The sequence below is a fragment of the Antennarius striatus genome, chromosome 10 (genome assembly GCF_040054535.1).
Source record: "Antennarius striatus isolate MH-2024 chromosome 10, ASM4005453v1, whole genome shotgun sequence".
NCBI lineage: Eukaryota > Metazoa > Chordata > Actinopteri > Lophiiformes > Antennariidae > Antennarius > Antennarius striatus.
Genome location: NC_090785.1, coordinates 7,756,151 through 7,781,718, shown reverse-complemented (window position 1 = coordinate 7,781,718; position 25,568 = coordinate 7,756,151). Strand labels below are relative to the sequence as shown.

Genomic DNA, 25,568 nt, shown 5'->3' with positions numbered 1-25,568 from the left:
TCTGTTATGGCACCACCGCAGTCCAGGATGACGCTGCCCCAGGTACCCAGGAGTACATTATGTTACGGCAGGACTCCATCCACTCTGCGGATATAAGGAGTAAAGGGTCCCCCTTTCGTGCTAAGTGTCACGAAATCTTCTGCTGCCCCCTGAAGCAAGTCGTCCACAAAGAGAGCGCAGAGCCCGAAGGTTTGTTTGCTCCCTCTCCTTGTTTTGATTTGCTGCTTCCTCCTTATTTTACCCCCGCCCACTCCCGTCTTCCTCTCTCCTCTTTCTCATATTCTGTGTGAACTGATAGTTTTGCTTCTCTAAATTCTTCTTCTTTCTTGGCCTATTTTAGAGAGCATCTGCTGTGTTTCACTTTCTAGCATGTGTGTGTCTAAGCACATACTGTATGTGTGTTGTTTTGGGCGCGTTTGCTTGACAGAGAGCATCCCTCCCCGAGCCCCACTGTTGCTGTCCACCGTGATGTGTTAGTGTTTTGTTTTTTTGTTTTTTTTTCTGTGCCTGTCTGCACACCCCTTATGATAGACGGAGGAGTATAGCATCTGTAGCTCCTGCCAACCCCTCCCTTCCCCACAACATTAACTCGGTCATTTCCACCCTGAGGCTCATGCTCACACCAAAACAAAGTGCAAAAAAAAAAAAAAAAAAGAGTTTATAGATGGAGTTTATAACTGCTGTAATGATTTCCATGACGATGCAGTTTCTGTATGCGCTACCACTTCCACAGCCTCACAGGACAAATAAGGTGAAACTCTTCCCGAACCCTCTCTTTTGTTTCCTGCATTTCCTGTGCTTCTGCCTGTGAGTCTGCGGTCTTGCTGGCTGCAGCCTAACCCACCTATGCCCCTTTATTTCCATCCTCCCTCCCTCTTCTAGCAATCTAGCACCTTTTGCTCAACCTCTATTTTAATTTTCCTTCTCGGTGCTTGCAGCAGCAGCATGTCTGCACATGTTTCCAGCCATTGTACATTTAGCACACACATTGAAGTAAAAGAAATAATAATAATAAAAAGAAATTCACTTTGTGATTCAAGCATGCTACCATTGGCTGGTACTCAGGCTCTTTAACTCCGTCTTTTTACCATTTATCTTTAATCAGAGTGTTGCAATTGTAGAAAATGCTTTCTTTTTCAGACATCCTGGTGGGTAAGATATAAATCATATCTGTGTTGTTTTCTATAATCTATTGCACTGCCTTGTGAAGTAGCCTAAATGTGGATTATGCTTTTCAAAAACGTCCACATCAGTCAACCTATTGATGGATGTCTGTGTAGGGCTAAAACCCTGAGAGACAGTGGTGGGGAGACGGTAAGACGTCTCACTAATAAAGTTTAGATGTATTATTCAGTTTGGCTCCAACTCCAGTTGCACATGCCTGAATTTACAAAGGGAGTAAGGGGGAGGCCACAGCTGTTATGTAAGGTCTTTAAAGTTGATTCATGATGCAGATGGAGACTGAACCATGGGCAAATTAGCTACACAGAGAGAAACACAGCTGTTCATATTCTTGTCAAGATGTTAACAACAGTTTGAATGCCAAAATAATTTGGTAACAAATAGATTTATCCATGATTCTAAAAAAAAAGAAAAAGAGGAGGTTTTTTGGTAGAAGTAGAAGAGTGAGATTCCTGTAAGCAGGGATACGATAATATGAGAAACTGTCAGCAAATAAAACAATATAAGAACAAAGCACACATTTTCAATGATTTTGGGATTACCGCTGTAACTCTGAACAATCCATAGCATCATCAAAACATTACAAAAATGTCATTAAATAAAATATTATTCTATTTTCTATTCTGTTCTATTAAAGTAAACCCTCCTTGCTCTAATGGCTTAATCTCTGTGCAGCTGCATCCAGTGAATGAACACAGGAGAAGGCAGACAGGCAGCACTAGAGTTGCTTCCTGCTTCCTCAAGCCTGTGTTTTCTGCCTGCAGTCAATTAAAGTTTGTTCTGTGATTTCTTTGGCTCATTTTGTGTCACCACCTCTTGATTCCTCTTCATTTTCCAGTGAATCTCTTGTGTTTCTCTCTGCTGCTATTTCTCTCTGGCTCAGTTCTCTTCCCCCACAGAACGATCAAAAGACAGAGCCCAAAGCAACGGATTCATAACAACAATTACATGACTCTACTTACGTTCCCAGCTATGTAATAGTACACAAAAACAGATGCATAGAATTTCATATCAGCAGAACTATGTTCTTATTCTGTATGACATAAGCTCGAGGAGGGAATAAAGTTTACCTTGGATTTACTGAGCTTCTGTAGACCAATTCTAAACTGGAATACTCACTGTTGGTAATGAATACCTCCAGTTCTGTATCTGCACTAGCTTGACATACACTTGAAAATACAAAAAAATTAAGTCATTAACAGAGATTGGAATCTCACAAATTCCTATAACAAAAAACGATCAGACCGGCATTAGTATTGTCTTACTTCCAAGCTTTTTCCTGAAACGTTTTTGTTGATCCCTCTCTTTTCGAACTCTAATAAAACAAAATTACCCAGACGTTTTTAAAAAAAATAATGCAACCAACATTAGTGATATTGACTGAAAAGATAAGTATCATCTATATTAAAGTCACTAAGTTGTCAGTGAACCTTGACATATTTTCCTTAATACAATTAAACTTATTTTTATGTTGTATTTCCTTGGAGAAAAATAAAACGAACAGTATTTAAATACTGTAGTCTCAACTTCTTCTTTTTTTAATTAAAATGAAATTTCATAGGAACGTTGACAAAATCTAGGCCTTATTTGGAGTATATGTGCTCATATACTGTGTGTATAACTCTAATATTTATGGAAATATTGTAAACCCATTGTTTAAAGATCCAGCATGCAGGATTAAGGTTTCTTGTAACTGCATATTTCAAACAACCCAGCACCCCTTTTTTAACCTACGCAATGGGTCTCACAGCTAAAAATGTGAGAGCTCCTCTGTAGTGCCAGCATTTAGTTTGTCTTTTCTGGGCCACCGTCAACACCACGACTCCCTCTATAAATATAAGGTGCTTATTCTAGACCAGTACCATAGATTTTCTGTGCTTATACCCACACAAGCACAACATCTACTTATAATATATGACATTATTGTTCAGTTTCCTCACCTAAATCATCCATTCTTGACCTTTAAAGTGTCACATCACATATATTTTAGTTATGACATGTTGATGAAGCACAAAATCATTGGTCTAACTTCCACCATGTATGCACAGCCTTTTTTTACTTTCTGAGGAATGAATAATATCAACTATAATGTAATTGCAAGTAAGGGACTGTTGTGAAACTCTTCATTTAATTAAACTCAGATATGTGTTCTTAAAGTGAGGAACACTCAATCATTACATCCATAATGAAGCTCTGATTAAAACACGACATCATCCAGCAGAGAACCTGCTACATGTTACCTGCTGCATGCGTGAAGCTGCACTAAATTACTCAAATGAAATAAGTGATGTGATTTGTTTCATGCAGACAGAATGAAGTCCAGCACCTGTATTGCTTCATATTGAGGTCGCTGTCTAAAATTTTTTAGCCTTACTGACAAAATAACTCATCTGCTGCCCACTCAGCCAAGACAATGTTAGCAGAAGTGTGACTGGGATGAGCCGTAGTCCCATCCGTCCCACGCCCAGTGTAAAAAGCATGGCAGTGATTCACGCGCTCGACATATCGCAATTACATTTCAAGAGGGCAGTATCACTCCTTATGACAGAGTATCGCACTGCAGTGCCTCACTGGCTGCTGCACACTGTAATGTTGACAAGAAACAAACATGCAGCCTCATGTTTCTGCAATGACAGCTTGATTAATTTTCTTCTTTCATTTTTCTGTCCCTCTTTTCTGCTTGAATGCAACTCTGTTTATCTAAGTTGATACATAAATAGATGCTGCATGAATAATGTTTATGCTAATGTGATTTGGTCCCAGGAGTTGGTGTCAATGTCACACCGGCACTCTCAGTTCTGCTGTACAGACCTGACCTGTGGTCGGCTCATTTTATTAAGGACCCTATAGCAGACAAAGGGTGATCAATTCAGAAGAACGGTGTTTGATTCCTTTGAACAGCAGATTTGAAAATGAAAAACTGTCGCACATATACTGTAATGACAAAAAAGTAATTAGTTTGTAATCACAAATTGTTTGACATATGCCTGTCCATCTGCTTGTTTAACACAATGAGGGCCATACAGTCACATTTAGGCAGATATGATCACAGCATGGGGTTTCATTCTCCTATGAGGCTTAAACTAAAGGCACCATCAGCAGAAGTGGGTGTACATGACAGGATTTATTAGAAACCACTCTGGGGACTGGCAGAGGAGTGAAGCAGAGTAAAAATGCCATGCCTATTATATTCCATCATTATTAATTTAATTAGTACACCTCTATTATTTGCCTACACATCTCTGGTCCCTTTCTCATAGCATACTTGGTGACAGCCACGCAGGGTGAAATGGAAATCACATAAGCCTGTTTTTCATGAATCTTAATTTGAATAAACCTGATAAAAGGAATGGTCATCTTATAGTTAGTGTGAAATAGCAGAAGGTGGAAGCAGAATCAATTATTTTATTAGGCCTACTATATGCCAGACTATACAACCTTCACATTAAAAGATTTAGTATTTCTCAAAAATAACATAAAAGGTACTACAATGAACTTTGCTGTTTGGAAATTATGTCTGATGAAATATTTGTTATGGTGTTTTGGCCCTTAATTGGAAATGAAAGTTTGCTGTTTGGTGTCGCAAATGAATTTTCATAAAAATTGTTGAAATCAGAGAACTATGCTTCTGATTATTACACACTTCCTTGTCTGCTGAAGCTCAGTCCGGGGCACATGGGGCTGCCCGGTTTTAGAAATTAGTATTACTGGTTTATTAGGAATATGTTCTATTTTACAACTGTATGTGTTTAAAATTGGATTCTTTTTAATTAATTTGCATACTGTTTGACAGTTTTAATCAACAACAGCGCATCATATCGTAGAAAGCATCTGGCACTTGTCACGTCATTGTCCTTGGAGACCCACAAATCTGTTTCTAAACCAATTTAATACTCTATTTTATCAAAGAGACTGAGACTTGAATGAAGCAAATTTGGGAATACTGTATTTTAATCTGAAAAGTAATGTGAACAATTTTATAGCACTTGGAAAATAAAAATCCCCCAGTGAATGACTAGTTTTAGAGTAAATGTGCTTTGGTACATTCTACAGCTGGACAGCAAAACATAAGCTTCCCCCAGAGTGAAAAAAACATTACCTATTTAATTAGGACAGTGACCCAAACTTCAGAGTCAGCAACTCTTTGATTGGAGGCTAAGTAAAGTGGCTCCTGAGAGCAGCCTGGATAGAGATTGTGGATACACATGAATTAGTATAATTTACTGTGGAGAATAACATATTCATTAGCTGTAATAAGTTAACTCAACAAATAGCTTTTTTTCAGGTAGCATGCCAGCACATTACTATTTTACTTTTATCTTAACAGAAGAAGAAGCCATAAAACACATTTTGAAATTCTTTTGATGCCACATGCTTCTGTTGGTAGGTAAATTTTGGCCTCAGCCACTGAAAGTGATTCTTTGGAAAATCTGAGAGTAATATCCAGCTTAACATGAAGTATAGCTATAATGATTGTGGATTTTCAGGTAGAGAGGTTGGTGGTAGCACGGCTGCCATTGCGCCCAAGGAGTAACGTGTTGGGCGGACGGTGCTTAAGGACACCTTGGCAGTGTTCCAGAGGTGAACAGGCACCTCTAGCTGCCAGTTCACACTCCAGACGTTTTTGGTCCACGTGGGTCTTGAACCTGCCACTTTCCAGTCCCCAGCTCACAACCCTGTAGACTGAGCTACTGCCACTGAGCAGCTGCCGCTATCTGCCTTAATGCTGCAGTACTGGTCAGGCATTGCGTCCACTAAAGACCAATGTGAAAGCCCCATCTAATCTCTGATCACAATAGCTTAAGAACCACATTATTGGAGACCCAGAGAACAACAAGGAACTTTGACGCTGACATATACAGACAGTTGGAGAGTCATCTTGTTGGAGGCAGTTATGTAAAGACCTTGCACATTCCTTCTCAGGGGGCAACATTAAAATGTGTCATCTTGCTAGACAGGGTTGGTATTGGCTTTGTTTCATACAGAGACCAAATTTTTCCTGACATGTTGCCTGCCGGGTCTAGAAGACTTGACTCTCCCAGCGAGACTGATGAAACCCAGATCAAGGATGAGAGAAGTCGTCTTGTCCCCCACATACAGTACAAAGGATATACTGTGTGATGTTTTGACAATTGTTGAAGACCAAATTCTGCGATTATGTTCAAGAGTCTTTAGAATGGAATCAAAATATATAATTCTTGTCTTGTTAATGTTTCAGATTTTTTTTCCTCCCATGTCTGTTCCTTGTTGTATTTTGTCGTCACAGATTGTTTGATTCCTAATGGTTACATGTCTGAAAGATGAAAAAACATCCCAAAACAGCAAGACATCCCGGATGAATATAATGATATAGTAGGCATTACTCTTGCATTGTGAGAAGGGAGCAGTTATTGTCGGTGAAAGTCAGAATTTTCATGGGAGATCCACTGTCATCCTTAGCCTTTGCCTTATCAGCCGTAGTAAGTTGTAAAGTATCTGAGGTACAAAGCCTGATGTGCTTGAGATGCTCACGGAGACAAGAACAAGAGGGGAAGTTGAGTTTAGGAGATATGCGTATGTAGTGGTGCTGCTCGGCGGGCGTTGTGGCAGAAAGGGGAACTACAGGACAGCAGTCGCATATTGTGTTGTGTGGTTGTTGGTATCTCAGAATGTTTGCAAGTGGAATGTTCATATCTTGAGGACTACCTGTTTTTAACGAACATGATAATACTTAAACATGGAAGCAGTCTCCTCAAATATTATATCATAGTCTCTCTGTAGTTAAAAAGTCATCACTCAAGTTCATTGCCATGCCCGGTGTAATGTATGGATTTGGTATAAATAATGCATGCTGCTAATGAAATGGTAATTCTTAAGTTGTCAAAGAGGGTGCTGTCTTGCTTCTTCCGTTGACATTCTCCCCATCATCAGCTCCTTCGTGCATACATTACCGTTCACAGATGTATGGAATGCTCCTCTTTTATACTCTTTGGAGGTAACTCATTTGGCCCATATAGAGCTCCTTTTACGTCCAACAAGCTCATTCCACGTATAGCGCTACCGTGTCGTGCGTTATTGCTCGCTACACAACACACATGACTTCAGTCAGGTGTCATGCATCAGTATGTTGTGAACATGATGCCCGGGATTCATTATCTTAGACTCAAATGTAGTTTTTCAGTTTACGCACAAGCGACCAGAGCACGTCAGTTCAGTGCAGTGACTCCGTGATGACCTTAAAGTTAGCTGTCAGATGGATTCTGTCATACAAACACATTCGTAACTACTAAGGCTGTAAGCAATCTACCGCTACACAACTAACCGTGGCTTTTAATCATATGTTCAAAAAACACAAAATATATACCCTATATGGTTCCACTTATCTGTCTCATCTGAATTTATGTGTGTATGAGTGTCTATATCACTGCATATACACACTTGCATATGACCTATGGCCATGTAGCATCCATTAATTCCAGTCTCTCATCCAGAGATATAATTAGACTTCACACATCTTATCACGCTGAGCCAGTGTACATTGACAGCTGCCTCTCTCCTTTTTTTGTCTCTAGCACACACACACACACACACACACACACACTGTCTCTTCCTCACAGGTACACACTCGTCACAGTCATATGTCTTGCTGTGACATCACTTCATATGACTGGGTTGGAAATAAAGGACAGACATCCTCCTGATTCTAAACTGTGCTTCTCACTACCAAAGTTTTGGTTCATTCGTCGATACGGTTTCATTTTATCACCTTAATGAACTGAGATGATGCACCTTATCTCAGATAAATCCTCAACATTCAGAATTGTTGACTTCTCTGCAGTCTATTGTTAAAAATCTAATCCAGCAGCATCCACACCAACCTATTCAGGCTTTTGAATATAAGTGCGTGTTTATGGCAGCTACTTATGTAAACTGACAGTGCTTCATTCACAGAAACACCACAGCAGCTGAGCAGCTTGAGAGCACAGACAGTAAGATAATATGGGTTGCCACCATTTCGATCAGTAACAGAGGGCTCAGTTCAGTCATGTTAAAGCATGACCTCTGACCTACTGCGTGCCACAGGGGTCCTTGTGGTTATCGAAATTAACAGAAAGTAGAATCTAGAGGGAATGAATTGTCATTCTCTAAACCTCAGTCAAATATATCACCTCTACAATCTGCAGTTGTAAATTTCTACTCACCATTTTTCACTGTTATCTCTGAGTACTGGCTGCGTTATCAGAACAATTTTTTACACATAGTTTATTTAAGCCTAGGCAGAAAATATTACTGCATGAAAAGTACTGAATGATTGACAAGTGAATGCCGCCTGAAAGGTATCTGTGGTCGCGATCTCATTTCATCAATATTTAGAGGACAGTGAGAATAGCAGCGGACCAAAGCAGACGCCTTGTGCAACAGATGCCATGCTTCTGGGACACATGATCTCCATCACTACTGACACTTGTTCCCTTGATGTGAGTTTTGACTCATGTTAACATACAGAAGGGAAGATTATTTTCATCAGAATTTAGTCTGTGGTCACTGATTATTTTATCTAAAGCTTGAATTAAATTTACGCTGAATATTCTTGTTGTGGAAAAATCTGCGGCTCTAATTTTTGCACTTTGATTTATAACACCAAGCTGTTCATAAATGTTCTGGCAGGTGAGTCTCAGCTACACTATGTCATGTCATGTTCTCTCAACTGCATTTGAATGCACCACATAAGAAGAACATTCAAAATAATCTGCTGCATTACCATGCAATGTTATCATATTTTTTAAAAAAATGCAACATGGCCATTTAACTAACTTCAGAGTTTTTAAATATTTGATTACATCTGTGGAGTTTTAGAAAATTTCTAGACGTGGGTTGTCCTTGAAGTTTAGTTTTAGACTTTAAATGTTCAATTTCTGTAGTTTTGTGTTCCCTGAAAACGAAATAAAATATGTTACTGCTGTTGACAGTATAGTTACTGAACATTTTCCCTATGGATGCTGTTAATTTCATAACATGATTCGGCGTAGGCAAAGTAATGAGATAACATTCTGTTAGACTTCATTACAGTTCAATAAAGAAGGTCAGTATTATTCTGTGATAGTGTTGCATTTCATATTATACGCTTATGACAGACTGCAGAGAGCCATTATTGCCTTACTGCTGTGGTTTGGCCTACTTCTTCAAACCTCCGTAGGGTTCTCTACAGCTTTGCGCAGCTCCTCCCACCTTTTAATATCTCCAACACCCTTCCACCATCCATTGTCATTATGTTTCCATTGATTTTTCTGTGTGCTGACCTCACTAACAAACACAGGGGCCTAAAGTGACCAGTGGGATACTCTGTGCTGGTCAGGGGATGTGACCTATTTATCTACTCGCTCCCACGAGTTGAGTCATGACTTCTGCCGTGTCATTTATAGCTGAGTCGATCTGTTCCACCTGATGTGTCAGGATTTTCAGTAGCATGTCGATTTGAATCATGCAATCATGCTGGCATGGAAAGACATACTATGATGATTTTGCAAAAAATATGTCTTCGCTGAATATTTGACCTAATTTGACCCTTCCTTTTGAAATGTAAAGGAGAATCAATAATGGCCCGTTTTCAACAGTGATTGATTTAAATAAGAAGGACCCATTTCTAATGTAAGTGTGAATTCTTAGGTGGTAAAAGCACTATTTGTTTCTGGTGAATACAAACCAACACCTGTATAGGACTGTTATTACTTGCACTTTCTAAATCAGGACACAATTTTAACTCTTTTTTAGTTTCAAGAATACCGCTTTCATCATCAAGACTTCATTGTGTCCTTGAGGTAGAAACAACTATGGGTGACTTGATGTGCTCGTGGCACAAAACGTCCTGTTGTTTCTCCATCAGTAAATGAGCAATTTGAGCCATCTTCTGTCTTAGACAATGCCCTTAATCTGAGTCACTTCTTTCTCTTAATGTGTCATGCTGAAAGGGACATGAAGGACAAGATCATTTCACTTACTGAAGTCATGTTAGATGGTGTATAATTAGCACAGAGTTAAAAATACAGACTTTCATAAAGTCTGAGCCTCTTTATTTTGGCTCCAGAACTCCTCTGTGATTTGTCTCTGATACCAGATGCCCTGTTTCACTGTGGAGAGAACCCATTTCCTGGAAGTGCTCTGGTTAATAGAGGGGGAACAACGTAAAGGACAGCAAAGAACGATTTTGGTCTTTCAACTCCTAAATTCTCTATTCTCACTGCGAGAGATGCTGCTGAAGGGTCTGCATCGATTTGTCATCCATGATTCACACATGAGATAATTCACACTTGTGAATGTCCAATCATCCATTTTGGCAAGGGAGCCTCTCCCCTTTTTGATTTCCTCCTCCGGCTACGTCCTCCTGTGAGTCTGGCTTTGGTGCCTATTGAATGTTGTTCACAAAGCAGTCAGTTACTGCAGACTCCTACGTGATTTGGCAGACTGGCTGCTTCTGTTTCTCATATATTTATGTATATACTCTATTTATGTATATACTATGTGTGTATATATGTATATATATGTACAGTCAAACCTCAGTTTTCGAACGCTTCTGTTCTCGACCAAATCGGTTTTTGACCAGAAAACGCGAGAATTTTACGTCTCTGAACTCGACCAAAATTCGGCTCTCGACCAAACCGAAAGAAGCCGGGCGTACCTGAATGCGAGTTCACTCGGGAGCCGAGTGAACTCGAATGCCCAGGATACTTCCTCCGTAGCACATTCGTGTTCAAAGTTCGATAGGATATCTTTTATTAAAATAAAACAGCATCTATTTTTACCCTTTTTTATTTATGGTAAACAGTATACAGTGTAGTTTATGGTGTAAAATTCGCTTTTCGAATAGACTTCTGGAATGGATTATGTTCGAAAACTGAGAGTTGATATATATATATATATATATATCACAAATTGTGACTCCTACTGGCCAACCAACAGTGTAACACCAGGCAGTATGAAGAAATGTGTAACCGCTTTATTATAAACGCGTTTTCTATTTGACTTGGCTACATACAGTATATATTAGTATTTGTGCAATAAATCATGCTGTATGAGCCTCCTCTTTCACTTCCTCGGCTAATAGAAAATGTTGGATGAGGTAGTTTGCTGTAGCTATCCTAGAAACAGGTTTGTGTCATCTGAGCTGATTGTAAGCAATTTATTTTTATAACCCTGAACCTTGCTTTGAACTTTGACCTCTGCCTTTTGTGCACCTAAATCACTTTAAATACAATCTCTTTATTGAAACAACCTTAAAATGTGATTTCAGCTCTGCGGGAACTGCTTTCATTAAAAGTATTTTTACCATCCAGGACTCTCTGCGTACCTATCAGAGGGCTTTTGGCCCTCTTTCTGTGGCAAAAACAAAACTGGTTATGATTCACCCACAACCTCCCAGGTGACCTTATAAGTGCAGGTTTATGCAGTTAGTGAACACATGAACACACCTTTAACAAATATACACAAAGATATTACATTTCAATATCCATTAGTGACCCTAAATAAAACTCTGGAGTGTTAAATAAAGCTGCCTCTTTTTTTAATATTCCCGCTCAGGGAGGGACAAAGAGGGCATGCTAGACTTTGTTTACATCAGAGACTGTCTTTGTGTGAAGTCTGAGGAGACATAAAGGTCTGCCGGTTTGAGGATGAGAGGCTCTTTGGCCTGTATTTACACTCCTGTGAGTGTCAGGGGAATGAGAATATATCATTGGGTGCACCATTAGTCATTCCGAGCAGGCTGCTGTCCATTTCACACACCGCTTGGTGCCTCTGATTGAGATTTGTCCATGTCATTGCAACTTTACATACAAATACACTCCTGAATTACAGACATGCATGCAAATATGAGGACACAACCAGATGGCAAAGCATGTGAGACCCCAAAGTATGCTTCTCAGGTAACTTGATATACAGTAGTTCAAATGCAAATAAACCCTGCTAGCGCAGGGTCAAGCTGTGAAATCAGTGTATTCACTGTTGCGTTAACTTAGCTATAGTTATTTATTACAGCTAATACAATTCTAAGAGGAACATTTAAAAACTAGAAAATCCATTTTGATAATGGTCTTTTTTATTGTTACAAATTAACCTAGTTTATTAATGATTACTGTTTATTTCACATCAACGCTTATTTGAATTAATAATTTTTCACACCCCAAATTAAATGCTTGAAACTAAAGCAGGGAAAAACCATATTTTCTCATCATGTCCTTGTGTCTGTAATATCCTCTACATCAATGAGCTGCCATAGCAGGAATGTTTGTGATACATAGTTTACCTAAGTAAATCTGAATGTCATTTGGAGGAAAATATGGATGAAGATAAAGTGAAATGACCAGAATGTTTGGTGAACGATTCATCTAGATTTGAAATCAATATCTATTAGAAGATTAATTATTCCTCAGTGTGTGTGTCACCATCTTTGTACCCAATATGACAGACAACCTCCTAAAATTGTTTCAGTTCTTAGCCATATTTAGCTTCATTGATGTCAAAAATAAAATTGTTTTCCTTCCCTTTGACTAAAAAGCAGTTTTTTCCTCTGTGAGAGAAAATATGGCAGCGCTGATCGGTAGACGGAGTCTTTGAAGCCGCTTGTTATACAGAAGGTGAGAGGTTAGATGACACATAGACGTTCTGTCTGCCACTAATTAGTTTTGGAGTTTAAAACGGAGATGAAGATGAAGTGCTGGTGGTTTAATGAGGAGCAGACTGGCACACAGCTCACATATCCTTTTACTGACGCAGTTTTGATGTTTAAAAATATGTGTTTTCTATCATTTTTAGTAGCGTTGTTGTTGTTTTTTACCATTGATAAGTGGCACTCTCTCTCTTTATTACATAACACAAAACTCTCGCAGAAATAATACAAGATAACCCATAATACATACACCTAAGACATCCAGCATATATAACATTTAGCAGCTCCTCGGTGACACGTAGGTCCCATGGTGGAGGTGTGGACTCTTGTTTTACCCTCAGCCTACATTCTTGTTTATCCCAAAGGTGATGATCAACCTGGTCTCCCTGCTGGGAGAAATAATGAGACTCATGTCCTCCAGCTTCACTCTACTGACCCCTTGCTTTCGTGTCCTGAATACATCCTTCTGTTTCCCACTGGCTGGGATGGATCATGCAGTCATTGCTGTGATTCCACCAGCCAGATGTGACCATATTCTACCTCCTTCCTCTTCTGCCAAATCCTTGAGAGACTGCTGCTTTTCTTCCTCTGTAATATCCAACCCCCCATTCTCAGAGCACATGATCGCACTCTCACTCGCTCCTTATTTTTCCACACACACCATGTTACGTATGTGCAGTCTCCATGGTAACGCATGGTTTCACTATGGCACTGGTGGCGGAGCATGTTGTAAGCTGCCGTTGTAGTGGATTTACTGTACCAGCGCACACACAAAGAGCAGACAGCGAGATACTGTCAGGGGGGGGGGGGCTAAATGGTTTGAATGGCCACCTTTGAGCTCCTCAGAGGTCATTCCTTTTCCCCTGATAATATTTAATTTCATCTTCTCACTGTGCACCAAGACGTTGAACAAAAACAACCCTCTATTACAGTTTCTAGTGGGATGTGAAGAGAATAAATGAGTCCAACACTAAACATCTTGATGTCATCAGGAACACAAGCCCTCGTGTGTCTGTCCTGTATTGGACATCGTGCATTAACAAAGTTCACCTATCTGCTTATTCAGCATTTTGCCTGGGATGCAAAATTTCATTGTCATGGTGGCCGCTGGTTATTCATGAAGAAAGCTTTATTTTTTGGGGTACTTTTGAGATGCACAAACAACATAAACCAGCATTCTCCAAACTTTTTCCTGTAAGGGCCGCATAACTTTTCCATTCTCTGATGGGGGGGTTGGGGTCAGTTTGTAACAGAAAAACTGTGACGATCTTAGGGGTGCGGACTTCTTTTGCATATGCATGTAGTTGACAGAATCACACACACCGAACTCCACCTTCCGCATTCCCAGTCCTTCCACACACCTTTCAACTGGGAACGGGACTTCTGGGTTCTCTGCAGGGAGGTTTTGAGTAGCAGGGAGGTGTTAAAGTTGTGTTTTTCACTTGTTCCAAAACCAGTGATAGTTTCACCTCAGATGCTTTTATGTGGGAATACATGTCGCAAATGAGTTTCCCCTGGCCGTGCCAAATGTGGAGGCGGGCCACATCTGGCCTGGGGGCCTTAGGCCCCGTCCACACGACAACGCAGATATCCGGAACGAAAACACAACTTTTTAAAAACGCTGGCCGAGGTGGATTTTTAAAAAAACGCTGGGTCTACATTGTCTTGTGGATGGTGTATCCGCGACTTTTTAAAAACGCTGACGTCTTGCCTGCGACGAAAACCGCTGTGACATATTTATGGGCCCGTGTGTTGTGACAACAAAACACGGAAGATTCCTATTGGATAAAATTTGACTCAATACTGCCACCACATGGTTTGGCATGCTTATAGCCGTCTTCGAAAACGCACTGGTGCGTTTAGGTGTGGACGGAGATTTTTTTAAAAACGCTGTCGTGTGGACTGGAACCGTTTTCAATGCGTTTTTAAAAAGTTCCGTTTTTAAAAAAATCCGTCATCGTGTGGACGGGGCCTCAGTTTGGGAACCCGTGCCATAAACATAAACCTTGACCAATTTCCTTAGAATGCTGTCCTCTGGTGGTCAGAGCTGACGAGGGCAGCAGGGTGGTGGTAGTTGTGGCTTTGTGTGAAGTCATGTGGGGTTCGTTCTTTTTCTCTTACTCTCTGACCTTTCTTTGACACGTGTTTTACTGTATTGTCTCTTTTTGTACATGTCTTTCAGCTATAAGTGTATATGAAACCTAAAGCCTACTGTTTGGTTATAACATACCAGGTACGTTGTATGTTATTGGTCTACTCTTACCCAACAGCCAATGTAAATAATGTAAATGAGCACACCGTAAGTCAGTGGTTAAATATACTCCACTCATTGTCACAAAAAAAGGAAAAGAAGAATCTTGAGAATCTTCTAAATATAAGTGATAAAAGTTAGGATCAAAGGAATTTTAATGATTTATATCCATTCTTAAATTGTTTTGACATCACCTTGTCTATTTAAAGCATGGCTCTATATTCATGATACCCGTTCTATTAGTGCTGTTATGTGCTATTTTTTGCCCTTCTCCATTAAAACTTGGCCGCCACTTAAAAAGCCTCAAGAGCAGGATGGACTTAATCAAGCTTATACACATTTGCACTTTCATTCGTATCTTCTTGGATGTTTGATCCATGTCATTATAATAGAATCACCTCTCAGTCGGTGACAATCCACCCATCCTCTGAAAGGGACACATTGTTTACTGGAGTGCCTGGTCGGGTTTATCTGCAGAGGGATGACTGAGGTAAAACCTGGGATCGGCTTTTAGTAGCATTGGGATTCATCAGTCTGTGTTTGCTCATGGCAGATTTACAGGTATCGTGTTATACCAGGCAGGGGTGCTATATGCTGCCGTTTGACTTGGTTGTAAAGGTTTGTTATGCATCTTCCAGAGTGCAGCAGCAGGGACATCTATCAGAGGACAATACCACTGTTGTATAACGACACCCTCAACTAATGTCATGCTGCAGATGGTCGCTATTCTTTTAACCATTATTGAAGAAAGATCTGTGACTGGGATCCTCTGGCACATGCAATTTAAAAAAAACATAATGTGAATCTTTATTGGAAAGTAGGGTTATAGTTATTTTTGAGTCACATGTCTAATGTAGGTTAAGCATGTGACAGGAGTTGACATGGAGTGTTAGATGTTATCTTATTTCTGTTAGACTAGCAAAGATTTACAGAAGAGGCAGTCTGATAAATGGGTTTGGTCCTTTATTCCCAGCCTCTACAGTATATTATGTTTTTCCTTTTGCAGAGAAAAGGAAACTTGAGTAATCAATGTTTTACTCCTATAGTGTATAGGAGTAATAGATGTAACAGTTAACATACTTTGAATCTGCTTTCTTTTATTTCTAACAGGCTCTATTTAACCTTGGCATAACATGGATGACTATCATTTCTCAGTCTGTGTAGGGCAAAACGTTATTCCATTTCAGAAAACCATCTTCAAACAGCATCAATGGCAGCAAAAGGATACAGTTGTTTTTATTGCTTCAGCACCTTGAATCTAATGTCTAATGTAAATCAATATATTAGAAGCCATCTTCTCCCTGGCTGACCAGTCATCATCAACATGCCTTGTCATTCAAGCTCTGAATGCAATATATATTTTATCTCACTGATTACCTTATTGATTTGTTGTTTCTCTTAGATGTTGAAAGGCATTTGTAAATATTTAATCCCAAAAAACACACCATAACTCCACATTTGAATACTATCCACAAGCTCCCTGTGTTCAGTCGCACATCTCCCTATTATTTTGGAAATTTGATATTGACTTCAACATTTCTCAGTTTGATTTTTCCGTGGATTCGTTTTACGTGGTACTGCCCATCTGATAGCAGCCCATTGGCGCCATCTAGTGTTGAGTGCGGTAAACTGCTAGTGGGGGATAGAGAGGCGCTGAACCTCAGAAGTATCTACTGAGAGGCTCTGCTGCTCAGAATTAATAGTTAAGTCCATCGTTGCGTAACATGGATCAATAAATCCGATATTTTCGTCTGTGAAAAGGCACACAGCACACGTTACATCGATTTCATCTTCTGCGTGCTGCTACAGAACTAATGACTGGAGCTGAGCAAGCAAACTCAGACGCGCTTGATGTATTATATAACATTATATAACAGTGATGCCTGCGGTGGTGATAAGTAATCTCGTGAAAAATGACATATTTTGGTCAATGTCAGTAGCAGGACGATTTAAAATAATCCCTCTACTGTTTTTCAGGACAGAAAAACTGTCTCTAAAAAAAAAAAACCCCAACACTTTGCTTAATGCATGTTGTCTCCGTTAATTTCACATCGATATTCTCCAGTCGAAAGCAGACAGGCCCGTATAACCGGTTTAGTCGACGCATTATCGGATCAATTTACATCATTTTTTGTAATATGAGAGCAAAGTCTTCTCTGCCCCAAGAAGGAAGTCCAATCTCAGCCTTTATTTTCGATCACTTTTGCTCAGTCTGGCCCCCACCGAGCCCAACATTACATTGAACCCACGCCCCTGTTTGCGGATCAAGAAGACCTCTAAATGAATGTTTAATGAGCATTTTAGAGTCATAATGGCATGTCGCTAATGTCCTGTAATGATCCAGCCGCTGATGGCCACGCCTCGATGCTTTCTCCTCCACTGCGCCTCTGACAGTTGTCTGAGGATGCTTTAAACTTTACTGATGGTAGATTATTTGTCTCCACTTCACTACACGAGGACTGCTACTGCCAAACTGTGCGTCGCTGCTCCTGTAGAGAATCATGACTTTTCCTTTGAGAAAATCAGTTTCAGGTAGGATGGTGTTTCTTATTTTCTGCTTTTATGCTGTATTTTGTTTTGTATTTTGTGATTTATTTATTTTTTTTAGTGTTTTGTGGTTGTTGGTTAAGATGGATGATGTGTTTCGGTTTGTTTCGGGGATAAAGTGGGATTTATTTTAGTACTTGGTGTCGGAGCTATCCGTGGTGACGAAAACTATTTTACTCAGGAGTTAACGACTCTGCTTTCTATAAGATTACCTTAATATTTTTGTTATTTTCTCCTCCTTGAGGGACTCATTGGCTTTCTGGTCTCATACTTTTGTTATTTTATACGAGTTTTAAGCAACGTCTTGTTTTTTTTTCCAATGCAAAATTAATGATCTTGAGTTGTTTTACTGGCGTTTATTATTAATCAATGGCAGTAAAAGAAAAGACTCTCCCGCTTAAGGCCGGTAGATGGCGCCATTAGTCAAGCTTTTAAACTCAGAACCGAGGACTCAGGAGGGAGATGTTCTGCTATGGGATGGAACCGACAGACGTCATCTGAACTTTACTTTATATTTGAGATTTATAGTTACTAAAATAGCTCTTTAACTAAATTTGTACTTTAATCCTGCAAGAGGCTAAAAGTCTTAAAGATTGAATGGCATATTGTTCATAAAAAGGGAAGTCCTATTCGTGGGAATTCGTGTTGGCATTGTTAAGATTTTTTTTCCACAAACTCGCTGTTGGTACTGCTATCTCTCTTTAACAACAATGTTGGAAACATTCGGGTTCATACCCAGCAATCATTTGCAAGTGAAACCATAAATTGGTTGGTAAATAATGAACACATTTCATGCTCAGATCATGATCTTTTCTACGACACTAAATCCTTGTTTTTTAAGGTTGAATGTGTGTCCTTACGGGAGAAATGTTAGGATTTATTTGTCACATATTGTCATCAGCTGCTGTGACTTTTTTTAAAATATGTATTCTCTCTCAATATATGTGGCATTACTTCATCCCATCTCTTCGTTTTTGGCTTCAAGCCACACATTCAATCTTCTCTCTATAATAATAAAATATGAATTAGGCCTATCTATGACGGGGCGTGATGACATATGGATTCCTGTCCCAGTGGGTTTGTGTCCCTGTCCTCTCCCTCCTCCCCACTGGTCCCCGTCCAGGTTTCAGGTAGGACGCTCTCAGCAGCGGTGCGCCTCTTGATGCCTTACGCTGCGTCGCTCCAACAAAAATCAGAGGCGCGACTGAGGGGCTCTTCTGTTGTGATTCGTTCACATCCTCTTCGACGTCTTCTCTAAAGTCCGTCTCATCATCATCAGCAGCAGCAGCAGCGTTGGATCTCAGAGACCAGATAAAGAGCAATGCAAACACTCCCTGCGTTCTCAAACAGGTGTTTCCATCTCTCAGCTGCGCAGTGAGATCCATCTGCCTTCCATGTGCGGCTCGGCATGTAGTTTCGCGGGAAGATGCACCGCAGATTACCAAAACTGTGTTTGCGCGTATTTGTTGACATCCCGAGAAAATGATAAGAGTTGGAGGAACACGCAACGTGTCACGGGGAAAGTCTTTGTAGCGCTGTCGCGTCACGGTGGGACCTGTGTCTTTATTTCTCGGAGGTACAATGGACATTTCCTGAGTAAAGACCAGCATGAAAACTGATTCATCTGAGCATTTCTGAACTGGTTTTTTTTACCACTGGGATTATTTCTTTGTCCGCTCAATCAAAAGTCCATTTGACTTCCAATTCCCTCTGGATCCAGCTGACTGGATTCCAAGAGGGCGACTACCGTCACGTTTCCTCGGAGGTTTCTCCCCGAGAAACGCCGCCAAACTGGCCATGGCCGCAGCGATCGCCAGCTCCCTCATCAGGCAGAAAAGGCAGGCGAGGGAGCGGGAGAAGACCAATGCCTGCCGCTGCGTTAGCAGCCCCAATAAAACCAAAGGCAGCTGCGAAAAACCCAGTCGACTGAACGTTTTCTCCCGGGTCAAACTCTTTGGCTCCAAGAAGAGGAGAAGGAGACGGCCAGGTCTGTTATGTCATTTGAGTATTGACTCTTTATCAGATGAGCTGCCATTATATTTTATATATCACACTTTATGATGATGATGATGATGATGATGAGCTCAAAACATCATAGTCCCTCTGTTGAAGTTGGGCCACATGCAACCTTTGCATGGAGTGGCAGATTTTCCCTCTGAAGTCAACACTGGAAAAAGATTTTCCAATTATACAGGCATATTTATCAAGTCTATGTAGGAAATTACCCAAGACTTCTCTAGTAGCGTATCATGATCAGTTACGCATGTTTAGTTGTCAAAGTGGACAAATGCTTTTGATATTAAAGTGCCGTTTACAGAAACTTCAATTAACTTGAAGATATATCTTCATAAAGTTTTGTTGCTCAAAACTTTCCAGTTGGGGAAAAATACTTTGCAGGTAAGATAAACAGCTGCATGTCAGAACTTGAACACAATTAAGTATTTTCAGTGTATAATTGTAAATCTGAATTGGAGTTTTCCCTAAACACATGGGCCAAAGTCCAGGTTTGCTACAGCACTTGTGTTATTTCTATGTCAAAATGTTTCCCTGGAGCAAAAGCTCTTATTCCTATAGATCCCATCCTCAAGTGACTACGTATGTATGTCCATTCTGATCATTTTGGTCAGGCCAAAAGCTCATTGTTTTCTCATAAATGATAAATTTCATGTGCGCACAGTGACTCCACATCCTCAAAGGATACGTCTTTCTCATTTCCCTCAGTCACTATGAATTCCTTTTTATGTCACCACTTTTTATAACTCTGTGTTTGATTCATCTGCAGCTTAAGGTGAACGTTAAATGTATCAACTTTAATTCGGGCATGGATGTAATATTTTATGTCATGTTACGTTTACCTCTAGGAGTCGACCAAAAAGTGAGAAAAAGATCTCAGAATGGATCTTGAATTGTGATTTGAGTTACATGGTTGATAATATTTTTTTCGGCAGACTGCCCAGCCAATATTTCAGTTTTTCATCCTCCAAGGACAGTAATGAGTGTCAAGAAGAAGGTGTTGTCTCTAGAAACACAATGTGGGTTGTTTTTTGGACTAGTTGGTAAATTATACTGTATGCACACGGTCATATATATTATTATAGTCCCAGCGCACAGACAGAATAAACCTGAAGCAAAAGAAATAAGGGTGGTTATACACTATGACTGAGAGGTAGATGAGCTGAAAGGATGGATGAAAGAGGTGGTAAACTGAAGTAAAGGACACTCCACCAGGGACAGTAACCAGGGAATGAAGAGCACTCAGCCCTTATCAGACACGGCGCTGATGTAACACAGACAGTCTGCAGCCACTCCAAAAAGCAAATGTTCACTAGCAGGAGTTTTAAAACCAAACTATTGTTGTGAAATCTATTGTCATTGTTGATTCATTCAGGCTTGATTCTTATAATGACACTCATAACAACAGAGCTGTTCTCCATTTGTTTTTACAGCTCTTAACAAGCAATTTTGTATTTTATTTAACAAATATTTGATAAAGTTCTGTGATTTCAAAATTGTATTTAGCACTTTTTTTAAATCAGTATCATCAATACTGAAACAATGTCAGTGCACTGTGTGCCCCATCCCCTCAAATCCTAGCATAATTTTAATATAATAGGTCTTATTTACAATTTAAAAAAAAATTCAATATTTATTAAGTAAACATATCTTCAAAAGTAATTAGGAATTTCTGACAAGCAGTTGTTTTTTTTTTAATAAGATCACTTTTCTGGAACATTAGCCCAGTTAGACAGATGCTGAACAAAGTGATGGGAAACAGAAGAATCAGAAGGTAACACAAAAGAATCCTCTTCAGCCATTGGACCATGGTGCTGGTGGAATGACTTTCGTATTAAGAGAAATTTGCATTTAGGATTTCAGCGAGGCCATTACCTTTATCAACCCTAATATTTCATTAAGTGATGGCCGCCACGACTGGGCGCTTAAGCTGGTGTCATCTTTAACTGTAGCTTCTCCAATGGCTGCTGAATATAATTTCAATATTTAATATATAACAAGTCTCTCTTAAAAGTCTAATGCTCTGCCACAAGCAGGCCAGAGTTTAATGGTTGATTCTCTTTGCTGCTACATGTCTGTCACGTGTTTGATGGACTGACATCTCACACACAGATTTTGTAACCATTCTTTATTTGGCACTCATCCTTGCTCTAAACTGGATTTTGTGGCTAGACTAACTTTAGAGTGTTACTTGTGTGCTATATTAAAGTTTTCTTCTTTTTTTTATAGTCTATGGTTTCATCTTTGCATCTTCCTGTCTTTGTGCTCCCTCTCTTTCAACAGAGCCCCAGCTGAAGGGGATAGTGACCAAGCTGTACAGTCGACAAGGCTTTCACCTGCAGCTGCAGGCAGACGGAACCATTGATGGAACGAAGGAGGAGGACAACGGTTATAGTAAGTTTCACTGGATTGGTTTGTCATTTGTCAGACACCCATTGTTGTTCTGGTGGTCTTACCTCACTACTCTCTAATCCATATGCAAGAAACAAGATTTAATTATCTAATCTATCGACATTAAGGCAAACTGCACATCAAAATCATGCCCCAGAGCAAAAAACACTTCAGTGTTGGTATGTGTAAGTCCTGCGTTGCAAACTTTGAGTGAATATACTTAAAGTCATAACAGCTGACCATTTTGTCTCATATTGTATATTATTATAGCTTTTTTATTGCCTTTAAACCCACCGACTCGTTGTTGTCCTGTAAATTAATGAAAGAGAAGATCAATTTAAGATTGTCACAACCACTTTGATAACTTTGAATGAGACACAGAGGAGGATGCTGCAGTAAATGCATTAAAGCACTGCAGCTGGTAGTGACCTATTTGAGATCTGTTGTCTCCATGCAAACACAATTTTGTTGAGTAACAGATCTGCACAACACACTGACACAACTTTGATGTAAGACTTGCTCTGTAATCGTGACACTAAGTAGATATAAATGCCCCCAGAGCCTGTCAATTAATACCTGTGTATTCAATTATTTCCCCGGTGGACATGGTGTGTGTTTCTCACATGTGAACAGAAGCTCTGTGCAAGTTAGACGTCGTCCAAAAATAGATGTCGGTTGACACTCCGGCCGCCCCACGGCTCACGTCCGCTTTAAGTCCCATTTCTTTGTTGCAAATAACGACTGGCCTGCATCAGAGATGCAATACTTTTTGAAGAGGAAATTTAAAAAAGTACAGCTGAATAAGAAAAGGAGAAAGCGAGAAGCTCTGTGCACTGCTCCAAAAATAGCGTTGTTAGGTGCTGGGTGCGCTTGTCTCCATGGTGATGGAGAGCGCAGTCCTCTTGGAGCTACTGGTGTCTTGTGATGGTGGGAGAGGAACACACACACACACACACGTATACACACAGTCAAACACGGAAGTATAATTTGATTTTTACTCACTGTGACTTTGCTCTTTGGTAGTGAAATTTGATATTTCTGTGACATTTTCATTAGTAAGGGAAAAAATGACTGTGATATCAAATCCAAGTCTCGTAAAGCTCCTGATATCTTGCGTGTTATATACAATAACAATCTTTTTCTTGTGTTGCATCAATACTGAGAAAGAAAAAAAAAACACTTTCTTGTCTTTAGTTAAAGGTGATACTGTTGTGCTGTTCACACTGTATTTCACAAGGAATCTCACAAGGGATGAATTTCTTGAAACGCTTGTCTTTGTAAGAAGAATAAAAAAAACCCAGTGTGTTAAGCAAATAAATGAACGGCTAATATTGTTTTCTTGATCCCTTACAGTATTTTAAGTCAATGCCGTCTTTAATGCATCCGTACTATACTCAGAAATGTAGTCCAAAAAAATTGAAGATGGGAATGAATAAATGCAGATACCACCGTAGAGCAGCAATTAGTGGACAGAGAAGCTCAGTGTTGTGACAGCACCTTACTTTTTATCTCTGTCACACTCCTAGAATACCAGACAACAGATAGGAAACATGTTTAGTGGCACACTGAATTCGTCATGTCTCCAAGGCTGCTGGTCTGTGTCTAGGAAAGGTCTGAGTGGGTGGGGGCTCTGTCATCCACTTCAGGGTGCTCAGGTGTTTCCAGAAACCAGGATGTAATTGAGTTTCCCCCTTTTGAAAATCTCCATTAGTGCACTGGCTGGAAATCTTCCTGAAATGAAGTGGGCTGCAGATGGGTACTGGTGTCACTGGTTGGAAGTGTAAGGGGATAAAACAGTGAAAGATGTGGATAGAAAAGGAAATGACTATAAAGCAGGAATGTTCCAGGACAGGAAGAATTCAAATCAGGAACTAGAAAATTGTACTGCTTGCATGAAATGGACTCAAATTTTATTTCCACCATTACATTTCTACCTGAATAAACTGTAAATCTTGTCAGTTCACCGTAGTAGTGAAGAGATATTTCCCATGAAGCCATGGCCTCATATCTAAAGGCTGAGCAGATGTCTCAAACGGGACACGAAGAGCATCACATTGACTTTATTGTTCTACTGTTGGTTAAATAAATTAAGACTTTAGTCCACTAATGGATTCTTAAAATGCCATATCATGTTCAGCCATATGTGCCTCTGTCTTGTCTAACTAGCCTTACTCCAACATTATTGGTTCCACTTTTGAGGATATCAGGGGGGAAAAAAAGAAATAAATATATGTATTCTTAAAATATTTACAATACAGAACTTGTCAGAGAACCTTTCAGGCGGCGTTAAAAGCAATAAAATAACCTTTCATGAATCATAATTGAGGTAATAATTATATAATAATAATACTGCTTGTAAGGAATCTCAGGCATAAATATATGCATACATAGATACGTATATTTTATCAGTTTTATCAGGTTAATACATGCACATAATTACTGTAAAGTAGATATAAAAAATCCTGACATATTGAGGGTATAAATAGTAGGTCCTATCTGTTTGAGATATTCATGTGACTGGCAGCGGCTGCTGTACAGTACAAAGCTGCCAATGCAAGAAACAGTAAGAAACATGTCGTTTGGAAAGCTTCGACATGAAAAGAAGGTAATATTTCCCTCAGGAGCAATCTACTGAGTACAATACTGTGCTGTAATTTTAATATGAGCTGAAGGTAGCCAGAAACTGTTTAACCATGATAAGAATTTAAGATGCATTGAGGACTATGCGGAGAAAAACTTGTACAATCCAAACAAAAAGCCCAATGGAATCATTATGTATCCAAAATCCTGAATATCCTTTGTTGCTTTTGTCGATATTTTATTACTGTTAAATTGTCTATTGACATGACAGCAGAAATGAGTTATTATTCATTAGAAGAGGACAGGCAGAGAGAAAGGAAAAATGGAACTACAGCAGGGTTGTGTCTGGGAGTAATATTTCTGCATTGAACCAAAAACATGTTGACAATATCTGTTTATCAAGAAATATATTCTACGGATGAAGCATGACAGCCCAGAGAGAGGAGCATCAGTAGTAAAGTTATACGTTCAGGTGAAATAGCCCATCAAAAAACTATTAGACTGTAGTAAATGGAGTCTGAACAAGGCAATCCACTAGGTCAGAATATTTCAGGGTCCTGGCAGCATTTGAACAAGTTACACTCAAAATAATGGAAAGGGAAACAATGAGATGAATACTGATCATATGTTGTCCTGGATTAATGAAAGTATACAACAAATAAAGAAGAGATAAGAACAGTTTTGGTCAAGATGTCCAACAACAGCCCATGTATGTATGCCTTTATTTAAACATGAGCATTAAATCAATGCTTTCTCTGTCTAGTGTTCTCTGTCCCTTCTCTTTTGTGTTACCACTGGGTATGATGATTAGAATTCACAGAGGACCATCAAACAACCGCATCATCATCGTCATCGTCATCATCATCATCATCGTCATCATCATCATCATCATCATCATCATCATCATCATCATCACCTACAATTTGTACCTGACTACACACTACATGACTAGTTTGACTACAA

General features: G+C 39.6%; 1 protein-coding gene across 5 annotated transcripts in view; it reads left to right on the top strand.

The window, feature by feature from the left end:
- The window catches only part of fgf13a (fibroblast growth factor 13a), a 78,456-nt gene that overhangs the window by 35,027 nt on the left and 17,861 nt on the right, over window positions 1-25,568 (top strand). For 3 of the 5 annotated variants that reach the window (XR_011037171.1, XM_068325314.1, XM_068325312.1), the window contains 2 exons: window positions 22-189; window positions 21,918-22,028. Coding sequence is in view for 4 of the 5 variants with exons in the window: in XM_068325314.1 (XP_068181415.1) it covers window positions 22-189; window positions 21,918-22,028 (279 nt within the window). In the remaining variant the exon portion in view is untranslated. Of the gene's footprint in view, window positions 1-21; window positions 190-19,380; window positions 19,609-21,917; window positions 22,029-25,568 lie in introns of those variants that run through there. The other 2 variants (XM_068325315.1, XM_068325316.1) reach the window with 2 other exon arrangements.